The sequence below is a fragment of the Eurytemora carolleeae genome, unplaced genomic scaffold (assembly GCF_000591075.1).
Source record: "Eurytemora carolleeae unplaced genomic scaffold, Eaff_2.0 scaffold985, whole genome shotgun sequence".
In the NCBI taxonomy this organism is placed as follows: Eukaryota; Metazoa; Arthropoda; class Copepoda; order Calanoida; family Temoridae; genus Eurytemora; species Eurytemora carolleeae.
The window spans coordinates 46,677-69,443 of NW_019396872.1; the positions used below are offsets into that span (position 1 = coordinate 46,677).

Below are 22,767 nucleotides of genomic sequence, written 5' to 3' on the forward strand. Positions count from 1 at the left end.
TTTGCATATATATATGGAATTTTGCTTGAAATAAATTTAAACAATAAAATTTATGATCCAGAATGAGGAAGTATTTGTACATTAAACCGGAAATAGCAGTGAATCCCGTTTATTAAGTAAAATATGAAGAGAGTCCCCAATATAGATATCATCTTTGTTTAAAATACATTTAAAAATTTCTTAAACCAACAAGTTAGAAATTTTAAAATTTGAGATTAAGAAGATATCTGTATAACTAAAATATTACGATACCTCTCGTCAACTTGAATTAAATTGAATGTAAGAATAAAATCGTGTTTGTCTTCAATCATGACTCCTTTCTTTGGAGAGCTATTGATATAACAACAAAAATGTTGTGAATTTCTAATGTCACCAGAAAAATCTGATTTTCTCGTACACGCAAACGACTTTCGGTTTAAATTTTGACGAATATCAAGCTTCTAAACAGCAAGGAACATGAAAACGAAGAGAGACTGTGAATTTAAAAAGCAGAAAGTTTGAGATTAATCAAAAATTAAATAACAAGTAGTCTTGATTGTATTGATATAATCACCGATCACGGAAATTCAAAGCTTCCATCCAAAATGTAATAATAGTGTTCAGACTAAAGAGCTTCAATGGATATATAAATTTAAAGAATAGTACGCGACTATTCTGATAAAAATTTAAAAACCATATTACATCAGAAATCTCCCAACCGCACCGGGGCAACCAAAGAAAAACAAAGTGTACAGTAACATCAGCGTATTTTCAAGTTACGCTCCAAGTCCAATATAGAGTTCTGATGAAGCATGAATAGGAAGATATATTTAATTAAATTTTATTTCTTTATATTTAGGCTAGAGATAAAAGTTTTAGTTTAGAAACCTGTGGCCGAATTTAAAGAATTTGAGCGGCGGTTTAAATTTAAGCCGCGGCTAAAATATGGTTGGTTCCACTTAAAATTGTATCAAATGTTTCAAGATTTAAGCCGGCGCTAAATTTAAACCGGGTTTTGGCGCATTTTAACCGCGGCTCAAATTCTTTAAATTCCATCTCTGTATATCTTAATTTGTGGGTTTACTTTCGATGACTTGAACATTTCAAGCCAGTAAGCGACATTATCTTCTAGATGACATGGATAAAATTAAGATGCTGTTGTGAATCTGGGATGCCCCTCTTCATATCAAGACGACAGTACCTAATCTTGGCCAAAATATGAACTCTAACAATCCACCTATGTTCCGAATACAGAGCTGTGTTCTAGCGTGCAATTTGCATGCATTTTATAGAATCGGTTATAAAAAAAGACACAGATTTAAATTAAAGTTCTTTAAATTTTAATTTCATCAAAAAAAATAGTTGTATCAAAATAAAAATTTATTGTTTAACTAAGTTGGTTTCATTTTCTTCTTCTTAACTGAAGATTTGTTGTGTTCTCGGTTACTGCTGGAGGAAGATTTGCTGGATGTATCACGTGACGGGGTGGCGGAAGATTTCTTCTCCTGGGCAGGAGCCGGGGAAGAAAACTTCTCCTGGGCTGGAGCTGGGGAAGAAGGAGCAACTTTCTGTTTCTTCTTTTGTGGTTTAGGAGCGTCAAGGAGTTTAAGAGCTTCAGCTTTCTGTTTCTTACTTTCCTTTCTACTCTTCTGTTTCTCCTTAGTTGATCCTTTCTTTCCTGGCGCATCCTGGGTTAGATCATCAGGGTTTATTTTACCTTTCTTCTCTTCCTTCTTCTCTTTATTCTTCGGAGATTCAGATTTATCTTTTTTCTTCTCCATGTTTTTATCCTTTTTAGGACTTTGTTCTCCTTCGGATTCAGTTACCTCAACTCCTTCATCCTCCTCTTCCTCATCTCCTTCTTCGTTCTCCTGCTTCCCCTTCTTCTCCTTGTCTCCAGGAATACTGTTGGAGATCTTCTTAATCTTTGCAACAAAGAATCCGTCCATGTTGTGTGTGTGGGGATAGTATCGCCTGATCAACAAATATTCTCAAATAAGTAAAAAAATAATAAATATTAATTTAATATAATTTTTTCCGTAGGATTATTCAAAATTTTTCTTGACGTTTGTGCAGTTCTAGCCAGGAGCCAACATTAAGAAAAAGACGATGCATTTAAACCAGAATATGTTGTTTGTGTTTACAATAGTAGGTCAAGTCTAGATTGAAATTGGGAGATTTTTAATCCTAAAAATTAGCAAATTTTCATCTTAATTTGCAGATTTTAACCCTGAAGTGAAATATTTCACCCCTAAGTGATAGACTTTTTTCCCTAAGTGACAGATGTTTACTCCCCAAGTGGCAGATCTTTTCCAAATCTGAAATTAAATCTCTGCCAAAAGGATAAGCCTTACTAAAGAAGTGAAATAGTTTAAAATGTTAAGAATATTTCCTGCAAAGGTTCATTGTTGGATGATATCTGTGCTCTCTGTACTTTGTGAACCCCTCAACTCCAAAATCCAGGCCGGTAGGAACCTTTAACAGTTTATTATGAATTATTATTAAGAAAACAAAGCTACTTGTAACCGGTACCTGAACAGTGAACCAAACTTTTAACTTCTTAGATAACATCTATATTTTAAAAAGTGTTCCAGTTTTTTAGTTTATTACTATTTTTAAATTAATCTCTTTTCTAAATGAGAATGAAAAAACTTGGATTAAAAAATAGAAAAAAAGTTGCTCAACTAAAAATTATGAAAAATATTAAATTGCATAAATAAGTGGCCATCAAATTCAATTCAGAACTATAAAAAGATGAATCTAAGTTAGATGAGAACATTTTTTTTAGAAATCATAATGCCATTCAGTACTTGAAGATTTATTTCCGCCATGAAGATTCAAACTTACAAGTTTACAGTGTCTCTTCTTCAGGATGTAATCCACCACGTTCTCGTTTTCTTCCGGTAGAATAGAACACGTGGAGTACACTAGATATCCTCCAGTCTTAGACTTAGCATCCTACAATATAATACAATACAGTACAGTAGACTAGATAGTATATACCCTCCAGTCTTAGACTTAGCATCCTACAATATAATACAGAACACTAGATATCCTCCAGTCTTAGACTTTGCATCCTACAGTACAGTACAGTACAGTACAGTACAGTACAGTACAGTACAGTACAGTACAGTACAGTACAGTACAGTACAGTACAGTACAAGAAATCATTGATATCTATTCATTCTCAATCAGATTTTTAAGGATAACGTTGTGAATCGGACTTGACAGTACAGTACAGTACAGTACAGTACAGTACAGTACAGTACAGTACAGTACAGTACAGTACAGTACAGTACAGTACAGTACAGTACACTAGATATCCTTCAGTCTTAGACTTGGCTTCCTACAAAATAATAAAGTACAGTACACTAGATACCCTCCGGTCTGAGACTAAGAATCCTACAATATATATAGTTCAGTACAGTACACTAGATACCCCCAGTCTTAGACTTTGTATTCTACAATATAGTATAAGTACAGTTGAACACTATAATACAGAACAGTCGAGTAAGATTGAGCCAAGTTTGGTGTAGTCCAAAACATATTGAAATTAAAACTCGCAAAAAAAGCGATTAAATTCTTTTTTCACTCCCTGAAGAATAATATAATTATTTGATAAAATAGTTACCAAACAATCCAAGGCTGCAACTATAAGCTCCTTCTGTAGATGAGAACAGAGATAAATATCTTGATTATCCTTTCCTGTCTTAGCACTTGGATCCTTACTGATAACTCCAGTTCCTATAATAAACATATCTTGATTATCCTTTCCTGTCTTAGCACTTGGATCCTTACTGATAACTCCAGTTCCTATAATAAACATATCTTGATTATCCTTTCCTGTCTTAGCACTTGGATCCTTACTGATAACTCCAGTTCCTATAATAAACATATCTTGATTATCCTTCACTGTCCTAGCACTATGATCCTAACTGATAACTCCAGTTACTGGAATTTAACAGTGCAATAAATATTCAGAGATTAAAACTTGTAATGTTTTCCATAATGCGCTCAATCTATGTCCCTTCCCAAGGAGCGGGGGAAGGCAGGCGGCCATGAGCCACCACAATTTCCCCTTCCGTGCCACATATTAGCTTTTTTTCTTCCGTCAGCCATGAGCCACCACGATTTCCCCTTCCGTACCACCACATTTGACTCTTCAGGGCATAACTACTTTTTTTAAAGGGTATATTTAGGGCCTTTAAAATCCAGCCGCGTCACGCAATAAAAGCACAACTCAAACTATTTCTTCAATTATACTTAAGATTAATATTTTGTGTGTTGAATTCAACTGTTTAACACTGAAATTTTTAACAAATTTGACTGAGTATTGCATCTTGAAATATCACAAAGTTGGTTAATGAGTGATTTTAAGATGGATTTAGTATTATGAGTCAGTAATTGAATAATCATTAGACTTTGAGGCTCATGGCTGCCGGAAGAGATAAAAGCTAATATGTGGCACGGAAGGAGAAATAGTGGTGGCTAATGGCCGCCTGCCTTCCCGCGCTCTCCCAAGTAGGTTTATCAAAGTCTTCTTTAAATAATTTAACAAATTTCATTTAATTGATAAGGACTTGCAACTACTTAATCAAATCCCCCGGGAATTTACTTCACAACTAAAACTGGCTCCACAGCAGCTCCTTCAAGATCAAATCTCTGATAAAAGAGAGATCCAGTTAAAATAGTTTTTAATCCGAAGAAATATGCAATCCAATTTTTTAATCCGACAAGATATAATCCTACCTGAGCAAGGAGCGTCTAGAAGAACCCTGTCAAATCCCTTCATAACTCCTGGAAGCTTTCTCCCGTCCTCGTTACAAACTACAGTATTGGTAATTCCTAATCTATGAAGGTTTCCAACAATAGCTTTACATCTAGCTGCGTTAGCGTCATTAGCCAACAGCATTCCTAAAATATTATATATTAAAGGGACAGTTTACTATTTATTTGCTAATTTGAATATTAAATTTTTCACAAATCTAAATAGATATTTTTGCTCAGACATGACATCCAGCTTTAAACCTTACTTGAGCAAGGTAACTTAAAGGGAGTGACCGACTATGTAATGTAGTTGAATAATTAAAAAAAAACCAATTCTGAAAACGTATCCACCCCCAAAGTAGGAGTTTTGAACGTCGAATTTGCGCTCAAACTCAGGATTTACAGATCTTTGAAAAGTTTAATATGTCTGAAATGAATCCGAAAGAAGCTTTCCACAACACTGCATACTCAGTTCAACTACCTTACATAGCCGGTCACTCCCTTTAAACATAACTTTTTGTTTAAGTAATCTTAAATTATGTAAATTACAATAGTATGTTTGACAAATTTAATTTGTGTGTTGAACGTCACTTAAATTTATTATGCTTATTTTGGTTTCTTGTGACATGTTCAAAATTAGATACATTTCAATAATTCCTTTTAATGAGTCAGAAGGTTTACCTGTATTTTTCATAAGAGCCGCTATATGAGTAGTTTTTCCTCCTGGGGCCGAGGCCATATCTAGGATCCTCTCTCCCTCCTGGGGGGCCAGGGCCATCACCGGCAACAAGGAGGACGCACCCTGGAGGATATAATGTCCTGCCAGATACTCAGGGGTGGCGCCAAGCGGCACTGTTGCACTGTACACAACCAACCCAACCTTGGACCACTTTCCAACCGGATCTAGATTCACTCCGCGCGCAATAAGCGCCTGCGCAAGATCTCTCCTGCGCGTTTTTAAACTGTTTGTGCGAATAGTGACTGGACGCTGAACCTCATTGGCCTCCAGGACCTCGACAATCTCTCCGACGGGGAAAATGTTGAGGAACTTCTCGATCATGAACTCGTTGTAGGAGTAGTAGGTGCAGAGGTCTCGCTTGAGGCAGGCCAAGTAGGATTGACGATCCCGATCCGGTTCTCGCCGGTTTCTGAAATGAAGAATACAAATTTGAAAAGATGTTTTTGATTTTGTTGAGAAAAATTTAAAACATTAACTGAACTACAATTTTGACAAATTTGTAAACTTCCTTACAAATTTTGTAAATTTCCCCACAGGCTAAAATTTGTCTATTTCACCACAATTTTGTTTGTTCCTGATAAAAAAGCTTGACACCGCTGAAGTTTCCGACTTACTTGAAATCTTTGAGAACATGAATGATATCTCGCATCCTGGACTGTATAATCTGAAGGTCTGGGGGCTGAGATTTCTCTTTCTCTATTTCTTGACCTGAAAACATCAAATACCTTATGAAATGATAATATTTAATAGAACTAAGAATTATAGAAAAACCACCGACATTTTTTGAGAGTTTAAATCGCCGTATTGTCAAAAATAATGAACTTTTGAGTAAGAAGTAGGATAAAGAACACATCCCCCCACTGAGAAAAAACGTACAAACCTGACGGAAGAACAAACTTCTCTGTCTCTGCAATATTCATCTTCAATTCGGCTTCGGAGGCCTTCAGCATCTTCTTCTGCTTCTTCTCCAACCTCCTAGACTGCTTCTCAATATCCATCTCTTCGTCACTGTCACTAGGGAACTCTTTCTCATTCTCAGATTCTGGTTCAGAATCAGAATCAACATCAGAATCAGAGTCCGGAGCTTCAACTCCGTTCTCCTCGGCCTCAACTTCATCTGTATTCTCATCTTCTTCATCCTCATCATCCTCCTCTTCGTCTTGTTTGTCGTCCGATTCCCCCAGGGGCAGTTTACGCTTTTTAGTAGAGGGTTTCAACCACGCTGCATTTTCGTCAGTAAATCCCTGGTAAATAAAATATCAAAACCGTTGCAAATTGAAAATAAATTCTGGTGAATATCAGTTCTTGAAAAAAAAAGTTTGTCCAAATATTTTCCCCACGACAATGATAAAGCAAAGATTAATTTAGAACGGAAGCGTCAACTTGAGAAGTTTCATACCATTCCTTTTCTCATCACTTTAGCGATTAAGCTTTTCACATTATAGGGAGACAAATTATGAGCTGATGGGTGGGCTGACAACGTACAACGATTTAACACAGCTTGTTATAAAATATTCTCCGAAATTTAAAAAAATCATAAAAAACGGGAAAATCTGTAGTTACTTCTCATGTTTTTTTTGTTGTTCAATAGTAAATAATTTACCTCTGCTACATCATCATCAGATTCTACGTCCGATTCATTTTCAATTCCTTCATCACTCACTTCCTTCTCGACCTCCTTCTTCTTCTCCCTTTTCTCCTCCTTAGTTTTCTTCTTCTCTTGGAAAACTCTCTTCTTGTCTTCCCTCTTCTTCATTCGTTTCTTCTGATTACTGTGAAGAGGTCTGTCTTTGTTCAGATCAGGCTGAAATACAACAAAAATTGAGATTTCGCGCACAACATTTTCAGGTAGCAACTCAGAGACCTCAGAGAAGGTTTATGGACGGTTAAATTTGACAAAATGTGCACACAAAAAAGTTGACTTTTTATCGCCAATTTGAACAGGAAAATCCAAGAAATTATTATATTTACTAGTAAGAAAAATGGCAGTTTGAAAAACAACGGTTAACGGCTAAAATTATTACTTGAAATGTACCTTAAATGCGTCATGAAGAAAAACTGGTTCTTTCTGCTTTTTAGCTTTCTTCCCCGGCCCCTTCTTCTCCTTAGTCTTAAAGTCAACTTTGCGCCCCATTCTACAATCTGAAAGAGAAATATATATAACTTGAATTCATCAAAAAAAAAGCGAATACAAATTTGGAAAAATAAAGATAAAACATTAAACATGAACTTGAAACTTTTGAAATTATTTACAAAAAAAGAATGAAGTAGAGGGGTCAAGTTATCATGATATTTACTTACAACGAAAAGTAAAAAAAACTCATTTTGAAAAAAAAAATTTGGACGAACATTTTTTTTCAGTTAAGCCTTTATGCGCTTGTTTACAGAATCGGTTTTAAAATCATCCTACAAAACTCAAGGTGAGTGTATGAATATTGCCTAAAGGATCTGTGAAGATTAATAGTGAAAGAGAATAGGATTATCGTAGAGCAAAGGATCAGTGTATATAGAAAGCGTCTCGGAGTGTAGGCTCATAGTAAATCAATAACGTCTGGGCGTCTAGGATCACTGTAGAATGAAGGATCAGTGTATATTAGAAGGGTTTAAGCGTGTAGGACTAGTCTAGAGTGAAGGATAAGTGGCAAGTAACGTCTAGAGGAGTAGGATCAATGTCGATTGTCGGTTCTGGTAAAGTGAAGAATAAAGATTAACTGTAGGATCAGTGTATTTTAACAGTCTTGTAGTGAAGAATCAATGAAGAGTGAAGGATCAGTATAGATTAACAGTCTTGAAGTTTAGGATCACTGTTAAAGGATCAGTAGATCAGTAGCGTCTGGGAGTGTAGGATCTGCGTCTCGGTGAATACTCTCTACGCCTTGGAGAATAGGATCTGAAATAAAAATCTTGATATCAAAATATTTTAAACTCAACTTAAATTTTGTCGAACATTTTATCGATTACTTGCTAAATCAGATTGTTTTTGTTAAAATAAGAGACAATTAACGTTTTCAAATAAGAAATAAAAAATGAAGCTAAATCTTGCGCGTTTTATTGTACTTTTATTTATCAATTCCCATTTCTCCAAAACTATTCTCCCTCTCTGATTACCTTGATCTTGATCTGTAACTTCTACGAGACCTGTATGGGCTTGGACTCCTGGAAACAAATATAACTCTTAAATAATGAAAATATATTCTATATTTTTGCCACTTATCGACCAGACTAGATTTTGCAAAAATTTAAACGATTCTTTACGTGAACGAGCACATGGATACTTAGCAAAAATAAATTCAATAACAATGCGTACTAAGAAGGAAGATAATGTCTATTAAGTTTTCAAATAATAATATTTCTGGATCAATGAATTGATATACCTTCTTCTACTGTAAGGACTGGGAGATCTCCTGTAATCCCTATCCCTGTAATCCCCACGGGATCTCTCCCTTTCACGTTCCCTAGCACGGGATCCAGCTGTAGGTCGTCCCATATACATACCTGAATACATACCATTGTAGTGAAGTGATAAAGAACCTTAAATCTCCCCCAGCCCCCCTTAATTCTGGGGGAAATTCTTGAAATACTGTGGAGTGGATAGAAGAAAATACACTGCACACCCCCTGTTAAGTATTTATCAAATTATTTTTCTTACTTTCCGTCTAGGTCTGTTCCAGTCATCTTATTCCTTGCTTCCGTAGCATCGTCCACGCTCTCAAAATAGACGAAAGCGAAGCCTCGGCTCCGGCCAGAGTGGCCGTCCAGCACTACCTGCACCTTCTCCAGGTGACCAAACCTACACAAAGAAATATGTTTAAAGGCTGTAGACATAATTTCAAATTTACAAAGGAACTCTCTAAACCCAGTCTGGTAAATAACATCTTTTTTTTTGTCTGAAATAGTGTCAAGTTCTGTAAATTTCCTTCTTCTCCTGTCACACAAATCCGCAAATCATATTTTCAGGGAATTTCCTTCTTTTCCTGTCACACAAATCCGCAAATCATATTTTCAGAGAACCGCAATTGAGAATAATCATTTGAATTATCAAAATAGAGATAACTCCGCCATTGAATATCAGACGTTGGTTTACAGAGTACCCTTGTGAGTTAAAAAATTCTCATGAATAAATGGATGGTTTCTAGAAATTACGTGTTCAGTCCCTTTAATTGAATCAATTATAGCGTGACCGGATTTCAAGAAAGACAAATTGCCAGAGGTTTAAATGTCATTCTCATTTTTTTGGTTTAGGTAAAATATTCGAATATTTGGAGGAACTTGAAGACTGGAAGTTTTTTTTTATCTACTAAACCAAAAATTTCATTTAATTTCCTCAACTCAGACTTGTCCTTGATCTAGACCTAACCTTACCTTGCTATAGTATCCCCTTGATCTAGACCTGGACCTAGTCCTAGATCTTGTCCTTGATCTAGACCTAGACCTAGACTCAGACGCGCTCCTACTACGTGACGGCATCTTTTTATCTCCTAAAGTAGAAAATGATATGAATATCTAACAGTAAGATATCGTGTACATCGATAAGTTCGGTATTTTGAACAAAATATTATCTGGAGACGGCTAGCATACCTTCAGCAGATTATTCTTGGTATTTTCTTTTAATATTCTTGGGCAAACCTTCAACCAAATTCTTGGTGTTCTTCCCATTCTTGGTGAAATTCCCAAGCCAGGGTGTCCAAATAAACACGGAGATCTGTTAGTTTGGACACCCTGTCCAACATGTTTAAAGATGAGAATATTTAACTTGAAATCTTGGTGCTTGTTTTCTTGGTACTTGAGTTGCACCTTGAAAATAATGAAAATGAGATTAATAAGTTCCCAAGGTTTACAAGATAAACCTAAAATGTAATGACGATGACCAAGGTATTAAAATTTGAAAGGGGGGGGGGATAGGATTTCCGAACATTTTACTGTGACGTATTAAGACTGATGAAAAGGCCTCTCAACCCTGCCCTGTAGAAATTCCTAGGTTTTGTTAAATCTAGTTCCAAATCTGACTCAGTCTAATCTGTAAATCAATTCTATCCCCAAATATAACAAAAATCGAATTTTTCACAGTACAGAAGCTTTCCCAACTTTAAACTTTAAGTAAATCAGAACTTTTGTTGGCTATAATCAAACTAATTTACTTTTAAGCTGCTTAGCGTAGACAAAGAAAGCTGTGTCAATAAAAAGTATTTTTTTTAATTGTTATTATATTTTAAAAAAAAACTAGGACTTCACACTTATTTATGATATCCTCTGTATGGTGTAATCTCTATCATCATTTTTATTACAAATATTAATAACTTAATATATAAAACAATTTTTAACGAGAAATTACAAATTATGTATGGTCTTGGATTTGTAAGAAATACAATAAAACTTTGCTGTTCATGCGATTTTAAGCCAAAATATTTTTTTTAACAAAAAGCCAATATTGTAACTAACCCTCTCCCCCATGGAAATATTGAAGAATTGAAAAAATAAGAGTGTTTCTTTTACCTGTAAAATGTAGTTCTGAGAAGATTAGTTAATCCGAAACCAGACGAATCGTCAATTTATCTGAAAAATTTCATAATTATTATCGTCTAAATTTTCAGAATTTTGTACACTAACAATAGGCTTGCCTTGACAGGGTTAATAGTGAGTAAAGGAATCGTTAACGTTCCATACTTTGATTTAAATACAATATTCAGTGCATTCGTTTTATCGTATAGAAGACAAAAAGGTAAATAAACAAACATTTCGTACTCAACTGCTACATTCAAATAGAATTAAAATTTGACGATTGAAAAATTAAAATGGGAAGTGTAAAATTAAGAACGGTTTTACAGAGGATTCATTTTGGTGTAAATAAACGAACGTCTAGTTCTAAATATAGAATTTACAATTGAAAATTTTAAATAGGGAATAAGAGTGTATACTGTATAATGTTAAGAATAATACAAGGTGAGAGAGGATAATTTGCAGCAACGATTTGATCTCTTTCTCAAGGTTGATACAGAACAGGTTCAGATTGAGTTTAATTCAGATCTCGACTCAATAACGATCAGCCCTAATATTAACCGTAATGTTAAAATATTTCAAAAAATAAGACATTATGGATTTGGTCACAATATTAATGCTTCCAGGGACCGAATTTGATTAACTAGAGGTTGCTGAACTACCTTCCGCCGGTTCAAATTCTGAATCATCGGTTCAAATCCTCATGAATCTTAAATTTGAATCGGTGAATCAATATCTTAACCTGCAGTGGGTAGTTCAGCAACCTAGTTCAGTCCCCGAGGACCAGGACCAGGAAACAAAAATTACTACACGTTATGCGGAAAGAAAAATTAAGAATTGCGGCTTTTGCGGTTAAATTGAGATTCAGTTCCTAGTGTTTGAATTCGGAATACTGGTGACAATCTAAAATAACGAGCAGTCTTTCCGTAACTTTTTGGCTTCCTGGATCCGGATCCGCAAAAATATGCGGATCTACGGTTCCGGATCCAAAAGAAAAAAATCTATCACTGTAAAACCAACTCTGTAACCCAAAGTCTGAACTATTGAAAAGTTGGAGATTATGAAAAATATCCTTAAATTTGAAATACTTCTCATGGAAATAAGTTGGAAAAGAAAAATTCTATTTTTGCTGTAAAAAAAAACATCAGTAAATATTAAACAAATGACTTGGATCCGGATCCACTTTATTTCAGTGCGGATCCAGTATCCGATCTGCACCAAAATGAAATGGATCCCAAAATCTGATTGAGATTGTTCATTATTAAAAGATTTTATCCCAACAAGCAGAAAAGTTGATTATGGTTAATATTCCTGTATCTGGGGACGGGGGAGTAGCTTCGGCTTCGACGTCTATATCTGGGACTCGGGGATCGCCGACGACGATCATAATCCCGGTCCCCGTATCCTCGACGATCACGGTCATCTCGGTCTCGATCTCCTCTGAAACATTACAGAATATTAATTAATCTGTTTTTACGTTATAAAACCTTTTAACCAAAAGACTGTAAGCGTAGTTTCAAGTGACTCTCCATGCTAGAGCAATGTCCAAACTACATCAGTACCCTTGAAACTTTTAGTATATTCATTAAACCCTACCAGCCCATAAAAAGAGTTTTTTCCCCCTGCAGCGTTCAGCTCACATGCGTTTTAAATTACAAGCGCTTTTATGCTTTCTTTTTTAAATCACAAGAGCTTTTATGCTTTCTTCTTTACATTACAAGTGCTTTTATGCTTTCTTCTTTAAATTACAAGAGCTTTTATGCTTTCTTCTTTAAATTACAAGTGCTTTTATGCTCTGTTCTTTAAATTACAAGTGCTTTTATGCTTTCTTCTTTAAATTACAAGTGCTTTTATGCTTTCTTCTTAAAGTACAAGCGCTTTTAGGCTTTCTTCTTTAAATTACAAGCGCTTTTATGCTTTCTTCTTTAAATTACAAGCGCTCTAATGCTTTCTTCTTTAAATTACAAGAGCTTTTATGCTCTGTTCTTTAAATTACAAGTGCTTTTATGCTTTCTTCTTTAAATTACAAGCGCTTTTATGCTTTCTTCTTTAAATTACAAGCGCTTTTATGCTTTCTTCTTTAAATTACAAGCGCTCTAATGCTTTCTTCTTTAAATTACAAGCGCTTTTATGCTTGTTTCTTTAAATTACAAGTGCTTTCATGCTTTCTTCTTTAAATTACAAGAGCTTTTATGCTTCCTACCTAAAATTACAAGCGCTGTTATGCTTTTTCTTTAAATTACAAGCGCTTTTATGCATTCTTCATTAAATTACAAGCACTTTTATGCTTTCTTCTTTATATTATAAGCGCTTTTATGCTTTTTCTTCACATTACAAGCGCTTTTATGCTTTCTTATTTAAATTACAAGCACTTTTGTGCTTTCTTCTTTGAATTACGAGAGCTTTACTTTATTAAATTACAAGCGCTTTTATGCTTTCTTCTTTAAATTACACGCGCTTTTATGCTTTCTTCTTTATATTACAAGCGCTTTTATGCTTTCTTCTTTAAATTAAACACGCTTTTATGCTTTCTTCTTTAAAATTACGAGATCTTTTATGCTTTCTTCTTTAAATTACAAGAGCTTTTATGCTTTCTTCTTTAAATTACAAGCGCTGTTTTCTTCCTTAAATTACAAGAGCTTTTATTCTTTCTTCTTTGCATTACAAGAGCTTTTATGCTTTCTTCTTTAAATCAGAAGCGCTTTTATGCTTTCTTCTTTAAATTACAAGCGCTTTTATGCTTTCTTCTTTAAATTACAAGAGCTTTATGCTTGTTTCTTTAATTTACAAGTGCTTTTATGCTTTCTTCTTTACATTACAAGAGCTTTTATGCTTTCTTTATTAAATTAAAAGCGCTTTCATGCGTTCTTCTTTGCATTAAAATAGCGTTTATGATTTCTTCTTTAAATTACAAGAGCTTTTATGATTTCTACTTAAAGTTACAAGCGCTTTTATGCTTTCTTTTTTAAATTACAAGCGCTTTAATGCTTTTTTCTTTAAAATACAAGCGCTTTCATGCTTTCTTTTTTAAATTACAAGCGCTTTAATGCTTTCTTTTTTAAATTACAAGCGCTTTTATTTCTTTTCTTTGAATTACAAGAGCTTTTATGCTTTCTTCCTTAAATTACAAGCGCTTTTATGCTTTCTTTTTTAAATTACAAGCGCTTTTATGCTTCTTTTGAATTACAAGCGCTTTTATGCTTTCTTCTTTGAATTACAAACTCTAGTATGCTTTCTTTTTCAAAAGAAACTAAATTAAAAGTACTTTCAAGGCAAATTTTTAGCGACAATAAGAAAGATAAAGATCTGCCCCCCCCCCCCCCCCAATCTTGGGAAAGCCTAGAACGCCAGTTATTAAAAGAATCACAACCCTACCTTTAAAAGTTTAGTCAACAGTGAGGAAGATATAATCTTGAAATCGCAAGAAGGTAAACAAGGCTTTTCCTCATAAAACTGTTCTAATTCCACATGCTTGAAACTTTTTAAATGAAAAGTCGCTAAAAATCCGCAGACGGTCTCTTTAATCCTAAAATCAAATACCTGTCACTTCTCTCCGTCCTAGATCTACCCCCTGTGGGTCGACCCATGTACATGCCCGGGGTTGGAGTATGTGCTCGTTTAGTGATCGAGAAATCTACACGGATTTTCTTCCCATCAAGCTCAGTTCCATTCATCTCACGTTTAGCCTAAACAGTAAAGTGTTTTTTTATATAACCTAATCAAAGAGGAAAAATATTTTCTTCAAACATTCAACCTTTTTTAAAAAAATATAACTTTTGAACTTAATATAGGGGAAAAAAAGTCAATCAAAAAATTCACCAATTCAATGATGAAACCCCGAATAGCATCTTTTAATAATCTTCATGGGGGAAAATGATTCCTCAAAATGCGAGAGAAATTATTAACTCCCGGAGTATATATTTTTATATTTTCCTTAATGAACATCCCACCATACCAAATTCTTCTTTTTCAGTAAATATGAGGATGGTTTTCAGATCTACTGAAGGATCAGGAAGATGAAGGTAATTTTTCAAAATTCAACTTGGGTCAGTTTATTTATTTATCTAAAATCTATATTTGATCTCCTACCTCTGCGGCGTCATCAACTGATGCGTAGTAGATGAACGCAAATCCTCGGCTGCGTCCTGAATGCCCATCTAGTACAACCTGAACCTTCTCCATCTCACCAAACCTAGAACAGGATTCTAGAGGTTTCAAAACAATTGTAATTGTGGTTACTTACGGAATTTTGAACAGACAGAAATAGGAACTTGTTAACATTTTATAACGTTTCCTTATTGTTACTCATACAAAGGTTTAAATTAAGTAAATTTTATTAAATTTTCAAATGATTTAATGACCGAATTTATTGTTATATTCTTCATCAAGGCAATTAATGTATAAGGTCATCTAACATGAAGGTTTAATTAGAACAAACTAAAGATTAAAAACGGTTAACCCTGAGAAAGGTTTCCAGTAGCTGCACAGATAATTGAACAAAAAAAATTGTGGAATTCTCTCCTCTGAGAAGTCACGCGTTAGAAGTTTTATAATACCATAATTAATAATTTCTCTTCCGTATTTTTTACCACAACATTTTTGCCCCCCAAAAAATTTTTCACATTTCTTCACGAAACAAGCTTTTCGCATTTTTCTTGAGGGCACGGAACGCGAAATTATCGGCAAATTTTTTTTCGCGAAAAATGCAATTTTTTTCGGAACTATTAACCCTTTTTGCTGGAAACCCTAATCCTGTGGAAAGTTTTGATGTCGTTTAGGTTGTAAGTGGTCGCTTTCTGGTTTTGTTATATGTTTGAGAATAGGGGAGGGGGGTCATAGATATAACAATAATAGATTTGAAAATAGCTGACCTGCCGAACTCCTTGTCCAATTGCCTCTCTGTAGTATAGAGACTAAGTCCGAAAACCCCAATACACTTGCTTGGATCGGGCTCCTCACGGTCACCAACATGGCGCCGACGATTCGACATCGGGCTTCGAGATGAGTCACGACGCTGAAAAATTGACTGATTAATACTCATATGAAACAAAAATAATTATAGCGTGAAACACCGTCATTCTGCCCTAATTTTAACTAGTTATGTTCATTGAAAAGTTGCAAGTTTAAACACAGGTCTGGTTTAAAGATTAAAATGAAACCAGGGGTGTATATTTTAAAGAAATTCCCCCCCTCCTCGAAAATAAAATGATTTTTGAAGTTCAGGAAGGGAAACAAATTAGACATCAAAAGGCGTTAGGTTAGATAAGAAAGAAGATATTCATCTCTTTGAAGACTTTATACCCACAAAAAGTATGTATGTATTTATTGTCTCCTAAAATTCGGTTATTTTTTCCAATTCAGCGAATAAAACCCTTAATTCTAGAGGGAAAAAAATGATTTTTAAAAAGAGGGGAGGGGAGATGATTTTCCAAGAAAATATAAACCCCAGAGAAAAACTGTCATCGACTTCTTGTTAAATCTCTACTTTCGAAACTATGGTATATGATCTATATATTTGATTTAAAGACGTCTAGAACCTTGATCGCGAACTGACAAAAAATAACTTACCCTCTTGACATATGATCTAGATCTAGATCGATCCCTTCTGGCTGGTGACCTACTCCTGCTCCTGCTGTCTCTCCTTGGAGGAGTACGGCTTGGTGACCTGCTCCCCCTGGTGGCAGGTGATCTGCTCCTGCTCCTGCTAACAGTCCTCGACCTCGTTCTAGACGGCATGTCGACCTAGTTATAAATCATTTAACGACATGTTCCAATATTCAAGTGAATCCTCTAAAATGTACAAACATAAAAATCCGCAAAATAATGGATGTTTACAATTAAAGAAATCTGCGAGAATTGCCAGTTTGTTGTTTACCTCGAACCATGTGTCTAGATGCTAACTGTGTTTTTAGTTTTTACCTGTCCAGTGTATACTTGTCAACCCATGGTTCAAACTTGAAGTAAGATTTGATCTGATATTAAATATAGATCTTCGTTGTCTTGACTCTTGAGTCTTGATACATGATATCTGCCGACAAGGGGTTCGGACTTGAAACTTGAGATTGAACTCTTGGTGTAAAAGGACTTGAGGTTAAGGTATGACTTGAATGACTTGATCATAGTGTGCTTGCTTTTATAAACCTACTATAGATTAATATTTAGTATTATGTAGGGAATAATGTTATTTAAAGAAGTATTATGTTAGATTCACTAATCGATAACACATACTTTTATATAAAAATTTGTGAAAATATTACTATTCTAGAAGTAATTTAACGATGAAAAATTCATTAAATCGATCAAGATTTGCTGAGATAACAATAGAAAGAAAATACTCATTTTTTTAAATCGATCAAGATTTGGAGAGATATCAAAAAAGAGAAAATTGGAACATTATTAGTATTTATAACAGAATTTATCTGTGTAACTTGTACAAAGGTGCAACTAAAGTTATTGTATGCAAATAGAACTCTTTAGCTAAAATAAAGTTAGGTTATTAAAACAGAACCACGAAACATACGAGTACTCTAGATACACTTAAGAAGAACCATCCAAATTCATTTATCATTTTTAAAGTTTGCCCTCAGTGTTGAAATCTATATTTCAACAAAATTTCTCCACTAAATGTACAAAAAAAAATGTCCGCTCGCGTTAGTTTCATTGGGAAATTGGGTCTGTCATAGTGAACGATTTTTGGACCCCCCCCCTCAATTTTGTACATGACCATTTATTTTTCAGCAAATTTAGGTATATTCCTAGAGAACGGTTTTTGGATAGGAATATACCCGGAAATTTCGATTGAAGACTTCTAATGATGTATGGGTCGGAAGCTCAATTCTAGATTTTGGACCTTCGCCCCCATCCCCTTCATAAAAAAATGTTCATGAAATATTTTGTCTTATTTCGAGATAAGGTGATGACACTTCTAGACGAGGGCAGTAGCATGGACATGCTAGGAGGTCGGGCACAACCGCCATAAGACATACTTTGACCATTTACATTTGAAGAAGGGAAGGGGGGGAAGGAGGGTTACGTGGGTCCAAAATCCATCTCTAAGAAGAAACCCACACGACGCATACAGGCCATTAACAGGAAATTCAGTTATATCACTGACAATAGTCAACCAATGATTTAAAAAACTACACCAACAAAAAAGACTAGAATAAATCGCAAACTTTAAACCCTATACATCTGAACCTAAAGCCTAAATATAAAATCTTACTTGTATAAATTCGCAAAGAAAAACTTCGATTCGATGAGGAGAATGAACAAATTCTGAAAAATTAAATCTATCGCAAATTGTTAAAGTGTAATTCACTAATTTCTGACGAAAACAATATCAAAACTAATAGGAATCAAAATTTAAAATATTCGTAGATAATTCTGCGTTATTCGACGCCATTTGCACGCGGCGCGCTTTGTCAATAAAATGCCGCTGACCAAAAGTTTTCAATTTCGTTGCCGAACTAGAAAGACGACATTTCACAAAAAAAATATTTTTATTTGAGACAATTTCTTTTTTTTTTGTAAATCACCACTATATATAATTCGACTCCATTTAAAGACATTATTTGTATTTTTATTTGCAAAATGATACATTTTTAGCCTTACTCACGTAATCGTATTGTAACTTGTAACTATGCATAGCGATAATATTTTAAATTTCGAATAAACAGCTTTAATTAAATTGCATTAAACAGCTTTATTTAAATTGCTATGTAATTTTCATAAAGCACAACACTGATAGTTTTACAGTTTTATTTGTGAAATTTTAGACATAAAACTGACGCTTGAGAATTGCTTTCTAATCCAGCTTTCATCGTACGAGAAAGCAAGTTAAAGAAAAGCTTTTTATTTTCAGTAGTCAAATGTTATCCACAGAGAGCACAATATTAATATTACGAGGCTAATATTTAATTGATTTAGCTATACAGACCCGTTAAATTATATTATTATTTATAAAACATCGGTCAATAAATTTTTTAGCAAATTTCGAGAAAAAAACGAAAATTAGCAATGAAAATTTACATTTGTAAAAATAAATTACATAACACGAGCCAATTGCTTATTTTGATTAAAAAAATTTGGAGCAAAAATGTAATTGTTTAATAGCAGTTTTCTAAAATCACTCTGTTGGTGCACTGTGGAGAAAACAGCTGACCGAATTCCTATGTTGTATTGTGTCTGTGATCACAGATCAGTTGTTTACATTACGCATCAGCGTGCGTAGGCACCACATTTTCAAGCATTCAAAACTTTTATGCTTTTGTTTACGCAAGACGTTAGAATTCTTTTAGTATTAGAACTTATTTATTCTATAATTCAGTTTTTAAAGATCCTTTTATATTGTTCGTCAATAATAAAAATTAAAGATTGTAAATAAAAGAATGGGTGCTCCAATTATATACTGCGTGGTAAGGACAGGCGCATGAAGAGGTGTGTCCTGTCCTAACTTGTGCCTGAAGAATGAATCTGAACTGAAGCCCCCTCCCCCCCCCCTCTGGCTAATTTGATAATTTTTATTTTTGTAACAGCTTATTGTTAGTGACATTTGCCAGTTATGCAAATTTTAACTATCGTGAAATCACAATTATGAAGAATGTGTAAGTACCTCATGTATATCAGATATGGAGTCCCTTCTAATATACGGTTTTTGGACCCCCCACCCCCCAATATCAATTGTGTACATGACCATTTGTTTTAAGTTATTTTGTATTTTTTTAGGGTTAGGTTAGGTTAAGACATTTTTTGGGTCAGTGCTGCGACTAGGACAGGCCAAGAAGGGGCTGAGCGCTGCGGCTAGGATAGGCTAGGAGGCCGGGCGCTGAGGCCACATGGTCAATGATATTCTTGTCTTACATATAAGATCCATGAATAAAATTGATAAGAGGGGGTCGGGGGGTGGGATCTAAAAATTGTATACTAGGAAATTACCAAGATATGTATCTATATATATATATATAAATATAAAGTTGTGATCTCTGTTTGTTTGTTTGTATGTCTGATCATAACTTATAAACCCATTGACCAATTTTACTAAATTTTTTATTGTTGAACTCTGGAGCCCGGCCCCGGGCAGGGGCGGATACAGGATTTAAGTGAGGGGGGGGGGCAAGATTTTTTAGGAACAAAAAAATTCCTAAGTAGGAACAAAAAATCGCGCTCGTATGCGAATTTTTTTGACTTAAAAGACTCAAAAAGAGTCTTAATTAATGAATTAGGAACAATAAAAAGATTGTTCAGGAATAAGGAACAAAAATAAAGGATTAGGACAGGGATTTAGGAACAATAAAAAGGTTGTTCAGGAATTAGGAACAAAAATATAGGATTAGGACAGGGATTTAAGGTGGGTCGGACACAGTATTAGGAACAGGAACAATAATAGGAACATTAGCAATTTAAGAACAAAAAGAAATTACTAGTTATACTTAAATGCATGAAAATTAGGAACAATATTACAATTTTGATAAATGAGTAATGATTAAGAAACATTACTAGATATGAACAATATTATAACTGAAGTCTAGTTTCTTACAAATTTCTAATTCTAAATTTATCGTTAACAATAACATTTACTTGTTGTCGTTGATTTTTAAATTAAACTGAAGAAAAGAAAGTCAAGATGTGCAGTGTGCCGTGTATTAACACCAATAAAACAAAATACAATGTCGTCGCATACTCACATCGTTGGTTATATTTATTTTTAACAAGCTAGAAAAATATTTTTTTCGTCCTTCTGATGATTCAATTTTTCAATAAATATTGATTATTAGATTTCCATTAAATAAAAAATAATCAAATAGCTTGAAAATGAAAAACACATGTGATTTATCAAATTGGGAACATTTTTTGCCTTGAAATCTCAGGGGGGGCGAATGTCCCCCGCCCCCCCCGTATCCGCCTCTGAGCCCGGGGAATATTCTCAGCTTGGTTTAAAAGTTCTAAGTTGACTTGGTTGACTTTATAGTTTTCAAGCCAGTGTATTTTTTAATGATATGTATTAAACTAAGAACTTTGCATAAAAACTATAAAAATGCGCAATATGATAATTATACATTGTGAGGACCACTTTTTCAAAGACATTGAAAAAAATGTTTATCTACAACAGACATTGTTAATATAAACATATTTGACGGTTACACTACACGGAGTACTTTCTTTGAATACTAATAAGATGTAAGGTGTGTATACTAGACCTGAGACAGAGTGCTTTGTATAAAAACTGTTAAATGTACTTTTTTAAGGGCATAACGTGTACTTAACTTAAAACTTTGTATAAAAACTATTAAATGTACTTTTTTAAGGGCATAACGTTTAAAACTATCAAATTGTGTACTTAGAACTTTGTATAAAAACTATTATGGTGTATACTAAACTAAGTACCTGCATCAATAAGATGTGTACTATTCGAAGTAAGTACATTGTTTAAAAACGAATGAAATGTTTACTTTAAAATCTGGTGTTGATTATCGACCAAACCTCATGGAGTTGATAGAGTAGATGTGATCCACATTTTATTAAATATATATTTCGGTCTGGGTTGACCCTCGTCAGTTCTTGAGATTGTTTCTGTCATGAAGATTAAAAACCAACAGTTTACTAAGTAACTTGCTTACTTTTATGAGTACCTGGTACAGAAGTAATATACTATGTACTTGCTAAGTACATATTATAAAATTATCAAAATGTGTAATAAACTTAAGTGTCTTGTGCACTTGGTAGACGCAACTAAAGGGAGGGCAAGGGGGAAAGGCCCCCCCTGTAGGGGGGCAAGAAGTACTTAGCAGGTTGTTTCTAAAAATAGATAATTTTCTCTAAAATTTGTAAAAGATATGCCCCCATATTAATTTTCTTAAAACCTACAATTTTTAAGCAAACTCAAACTCAACTATAACATTATTCAATATATCAGCTCAGATTCTTTTTATTTTTACCCTTTCTTTAAAAAATGCCCCCAAATTTGGATTTTTTAAATTACACTCGCACATTCTTATTCAAATTGCTCCACCAGACATAAAGTTGCCCTTATTCAACATTTGTAACCCTTTTTTTTAGAATGCCACCAAATATTTTTAATTTGCACCTAAATTTAATTTTTTTTATCCCCAAATGCTTTATAAATACAACCAACTTTAAAATGTACAACCCTATTTAAAAAATGCTCATTATTTTATTTAGATAATGCTAAAAAAACAAAAAGTTTTGCCCCCAATAATAATAACCCTTAGTTAGAAAAAAATGCCCATTTTATATTTATAAAAATTTGACCCCAAAATAAAGGTTTAAGATTTCTCGTACACAAAATTGACAAAACTGAAAAGAGCCCTCCAAAAATAAGATTTAAGACAAAAACAAAAATTTAAGAAAAGAATATTTTTTATTATTTCTTATGCTAGCTCTAAATATAAACAAATAAAATCAATGAACGTTGTCTCTAAAGGTTACAGCTTATTGTTAAGAGAAAGGTGAAGGTATGAAGAATTTATTTCACAATACCCTTAAAGGGACGGTTAACCCAATTTTAAGGGTTTTTATTTTTAGATGGGCATGTTCAATTCAATATAATACACTAAAAGCTTTGTCTGACCCAAAAGTAAGAGATCAGCCTCTTACGACAATTTTTACGCTCCAGGAAAACATATAAGAATTATCAGAATTAAACATTTTTAGCCATAGAATTATAATTATAATAATTATTCAGAGAAAGGTTTTAAGGATAACGTTGTGAATCAAAACATTGCATGGAGGATCACTTGAAATTACATGTTGTAGGTTAAGACATTTTT

General features: G+C 34.0%; 3 protein-coding genes across 4 annotated transcripts; all 3 read right to left on the bottom strand.

Moving 5' to 3' along the window:
• Positions 1 to 1,344: 1,344 nt before the first annotated feature.
• Positions 1,345 to 7,650, bottom strand: LOC111709588 (25S rRNA (cytosine-C(5))-methyltransferase nop2). The gene is made up of 10 exons (XM_023483321.1): positions 7,521 to 7,650; positions 7,089 to 7,289; positions 6,366 to 6,729; positions 6,100 to 6,193; positions 5,428 to 5,894; positions 4,729 to 4,893; positions 3,611 to 3,861; positions 2,827 to 2,937; positions 2,372 to 2,454; positions 1,345 to 1,953 (listed from the first exon to the last, which is right to left on the bottom strand). Exons 1-10 carry the CDS (start codon positions 7,617 to 7,619, stop codon positions 1,371 to 1,373), a joined length of 2,418 nt encoding a protein of 805 aa, XP_023339089.1. The 5' UTR covers positions 7,620 to 7,650; the 3' UTR covers positions 1,345 to 1,370.
• A 26-nt stretch (positions 7,651 to 7,676) lies between these two features.
• On the bottom strand, positions 7,677 to 8,985 carry LOC111709590 (uncharacterized protein At1g10890). Its single transcript, XM_023483324.1, has 3 exons — positions 8,860 to 8,985; positions 8,594 to 8,641; positions 7,677 to 8,375 (listed from the first exon to the last, which is right to left on the bottom strand). Exons 1-3 carry the CDS (start codon positions 8,976 to 8,978, stop codon positions 8,309 to 8,311), a joined length of 234 nt encoding a protein of 77 aa, XP_023339092.1. The 5' UTR covers positions 8,979 to 8,985; the 3' UTR covers positions 7,677 to 8,308.
• Positions 8,986 to 11,037: 2,052 nt separating this feature from the next.
• On the bottom strand, positions 11,038 to 18,306 carry LOC111709589 (transformer-2 protein homolog alpha). 2 transcript variants are annotated; one of them, XM_023483323.1, is made up of 8 exons: positions 18,204 to 18,268; positions 16,901 to 17,125; positions 16,550 to 16,723; positions 15,853 to 15,995; positions 15,071 to 15,173; positions 14,522 to 14,667; positions 12,293 to 12,421; positions 11,038 to 11,531 (listed from the first exon to the last, which is right to left on the bottom strand). In XM_023483323.1, exons 3-8 carry the CDS (start codon positions 16,715 to 16,717, stop codon positions 11,516 to 11,518), a joined length of 705 nt encoding a protein of 234 aa, XP_023339091.1. In that variant the 5' UTR covers positions 16,718 to 16,723; positions 16,901 to 17,125; positions 18,204 to 18,268; the 3' UTR covers positions 11,038 to 11,515. The 2 variants fall into 2 exon arrangements, with proteins under 2 accessions (XP_023339091.1, XP_023339090.1); XM_023483322.1 differs by lacking the exon at positions 16,901 to 17,125 and having other exon boundaries at positions 18,204 to 18,306.
• Between the last annotated feature and the right edge of the window lie 4,461 nt (positions 18,307 to 22,767).

What these genes read in the sequence shown, in the direction of transcription:
- LOC111709588 (XM_023483321.1), bottom strand. Translation starts at nt 7,619, where the DNA reads ATGGGGCGCAAAGTTGACTTTAAGACTAAGGAGAAGAAGGGGCCGGGG. An exon ending in CATGTTCTCAAAGATTTCAA is followed by an intron (nt 5,895 to 6,099) that starts GTAAGTCGGAAA and finishes TCTTCATTTCAG; the next exon opens with AAACCGGCGAGAACCGGATC. An exon ending in AGAAGAGACACTGTAAACTT is followed by an intron (nt 2,455 to 2,826) that starts GTAAGTTTGAAT and finishes AAACTGTTAAAG; the next exon opens with GTTCCTACCGGCCTGGATTT.
- LOC111709590 (XM_023483324.1), bottom strand. Translation starts at nt 8,978, where the DNA reads ATGTATATGGGACGACCTACAGCTGGATCCCGTGCTAGGGAACGTGAA. An exon ending in AGTCCTTACAGTAGAAGAAG is followed by an intron (nt 8,642 to 8,859) that starts GTATATCAATTC and finishes ATTTGTTTCCAG; the next exon opens with GAGTCCAAGCCCATACAGGT. An exon ending in AGTTACAGATCAAGATCAAG is followed by an intron (nt 8,376 to 8,593) that starts GTAATCAGAGAG and finishes TTTTTATTTCAG; the next exon opens with ATCCTATTCTCCAAGGCGTA.
- LOC111709589 (XM_023483322.1), bottom strand. Translation starts at nt 16,717, where the DNA reads ATGCCGTCTAGAACGAGGTCGAGGACTGTTAGCAGGAGCAGGAGCAGA. An exon ending in CTAGATCATATGTCAAGAGG is followed by an intron (nt 15,996 to 16,549) that starts GTAAGTTATTTT and finishes TCAATTTTTCAG; the next exon opens with CGTCGTGACTCATCTCGAAG. An exon ending in AGGACGGAGAGAAGTGACAG is followed by an intron (nt 12,422 to 14,521) that starts GTATTTGATTTT and finishes GTAATGTTTCAG; the next exon opens with AGGAGATCGAGACCGAGATG.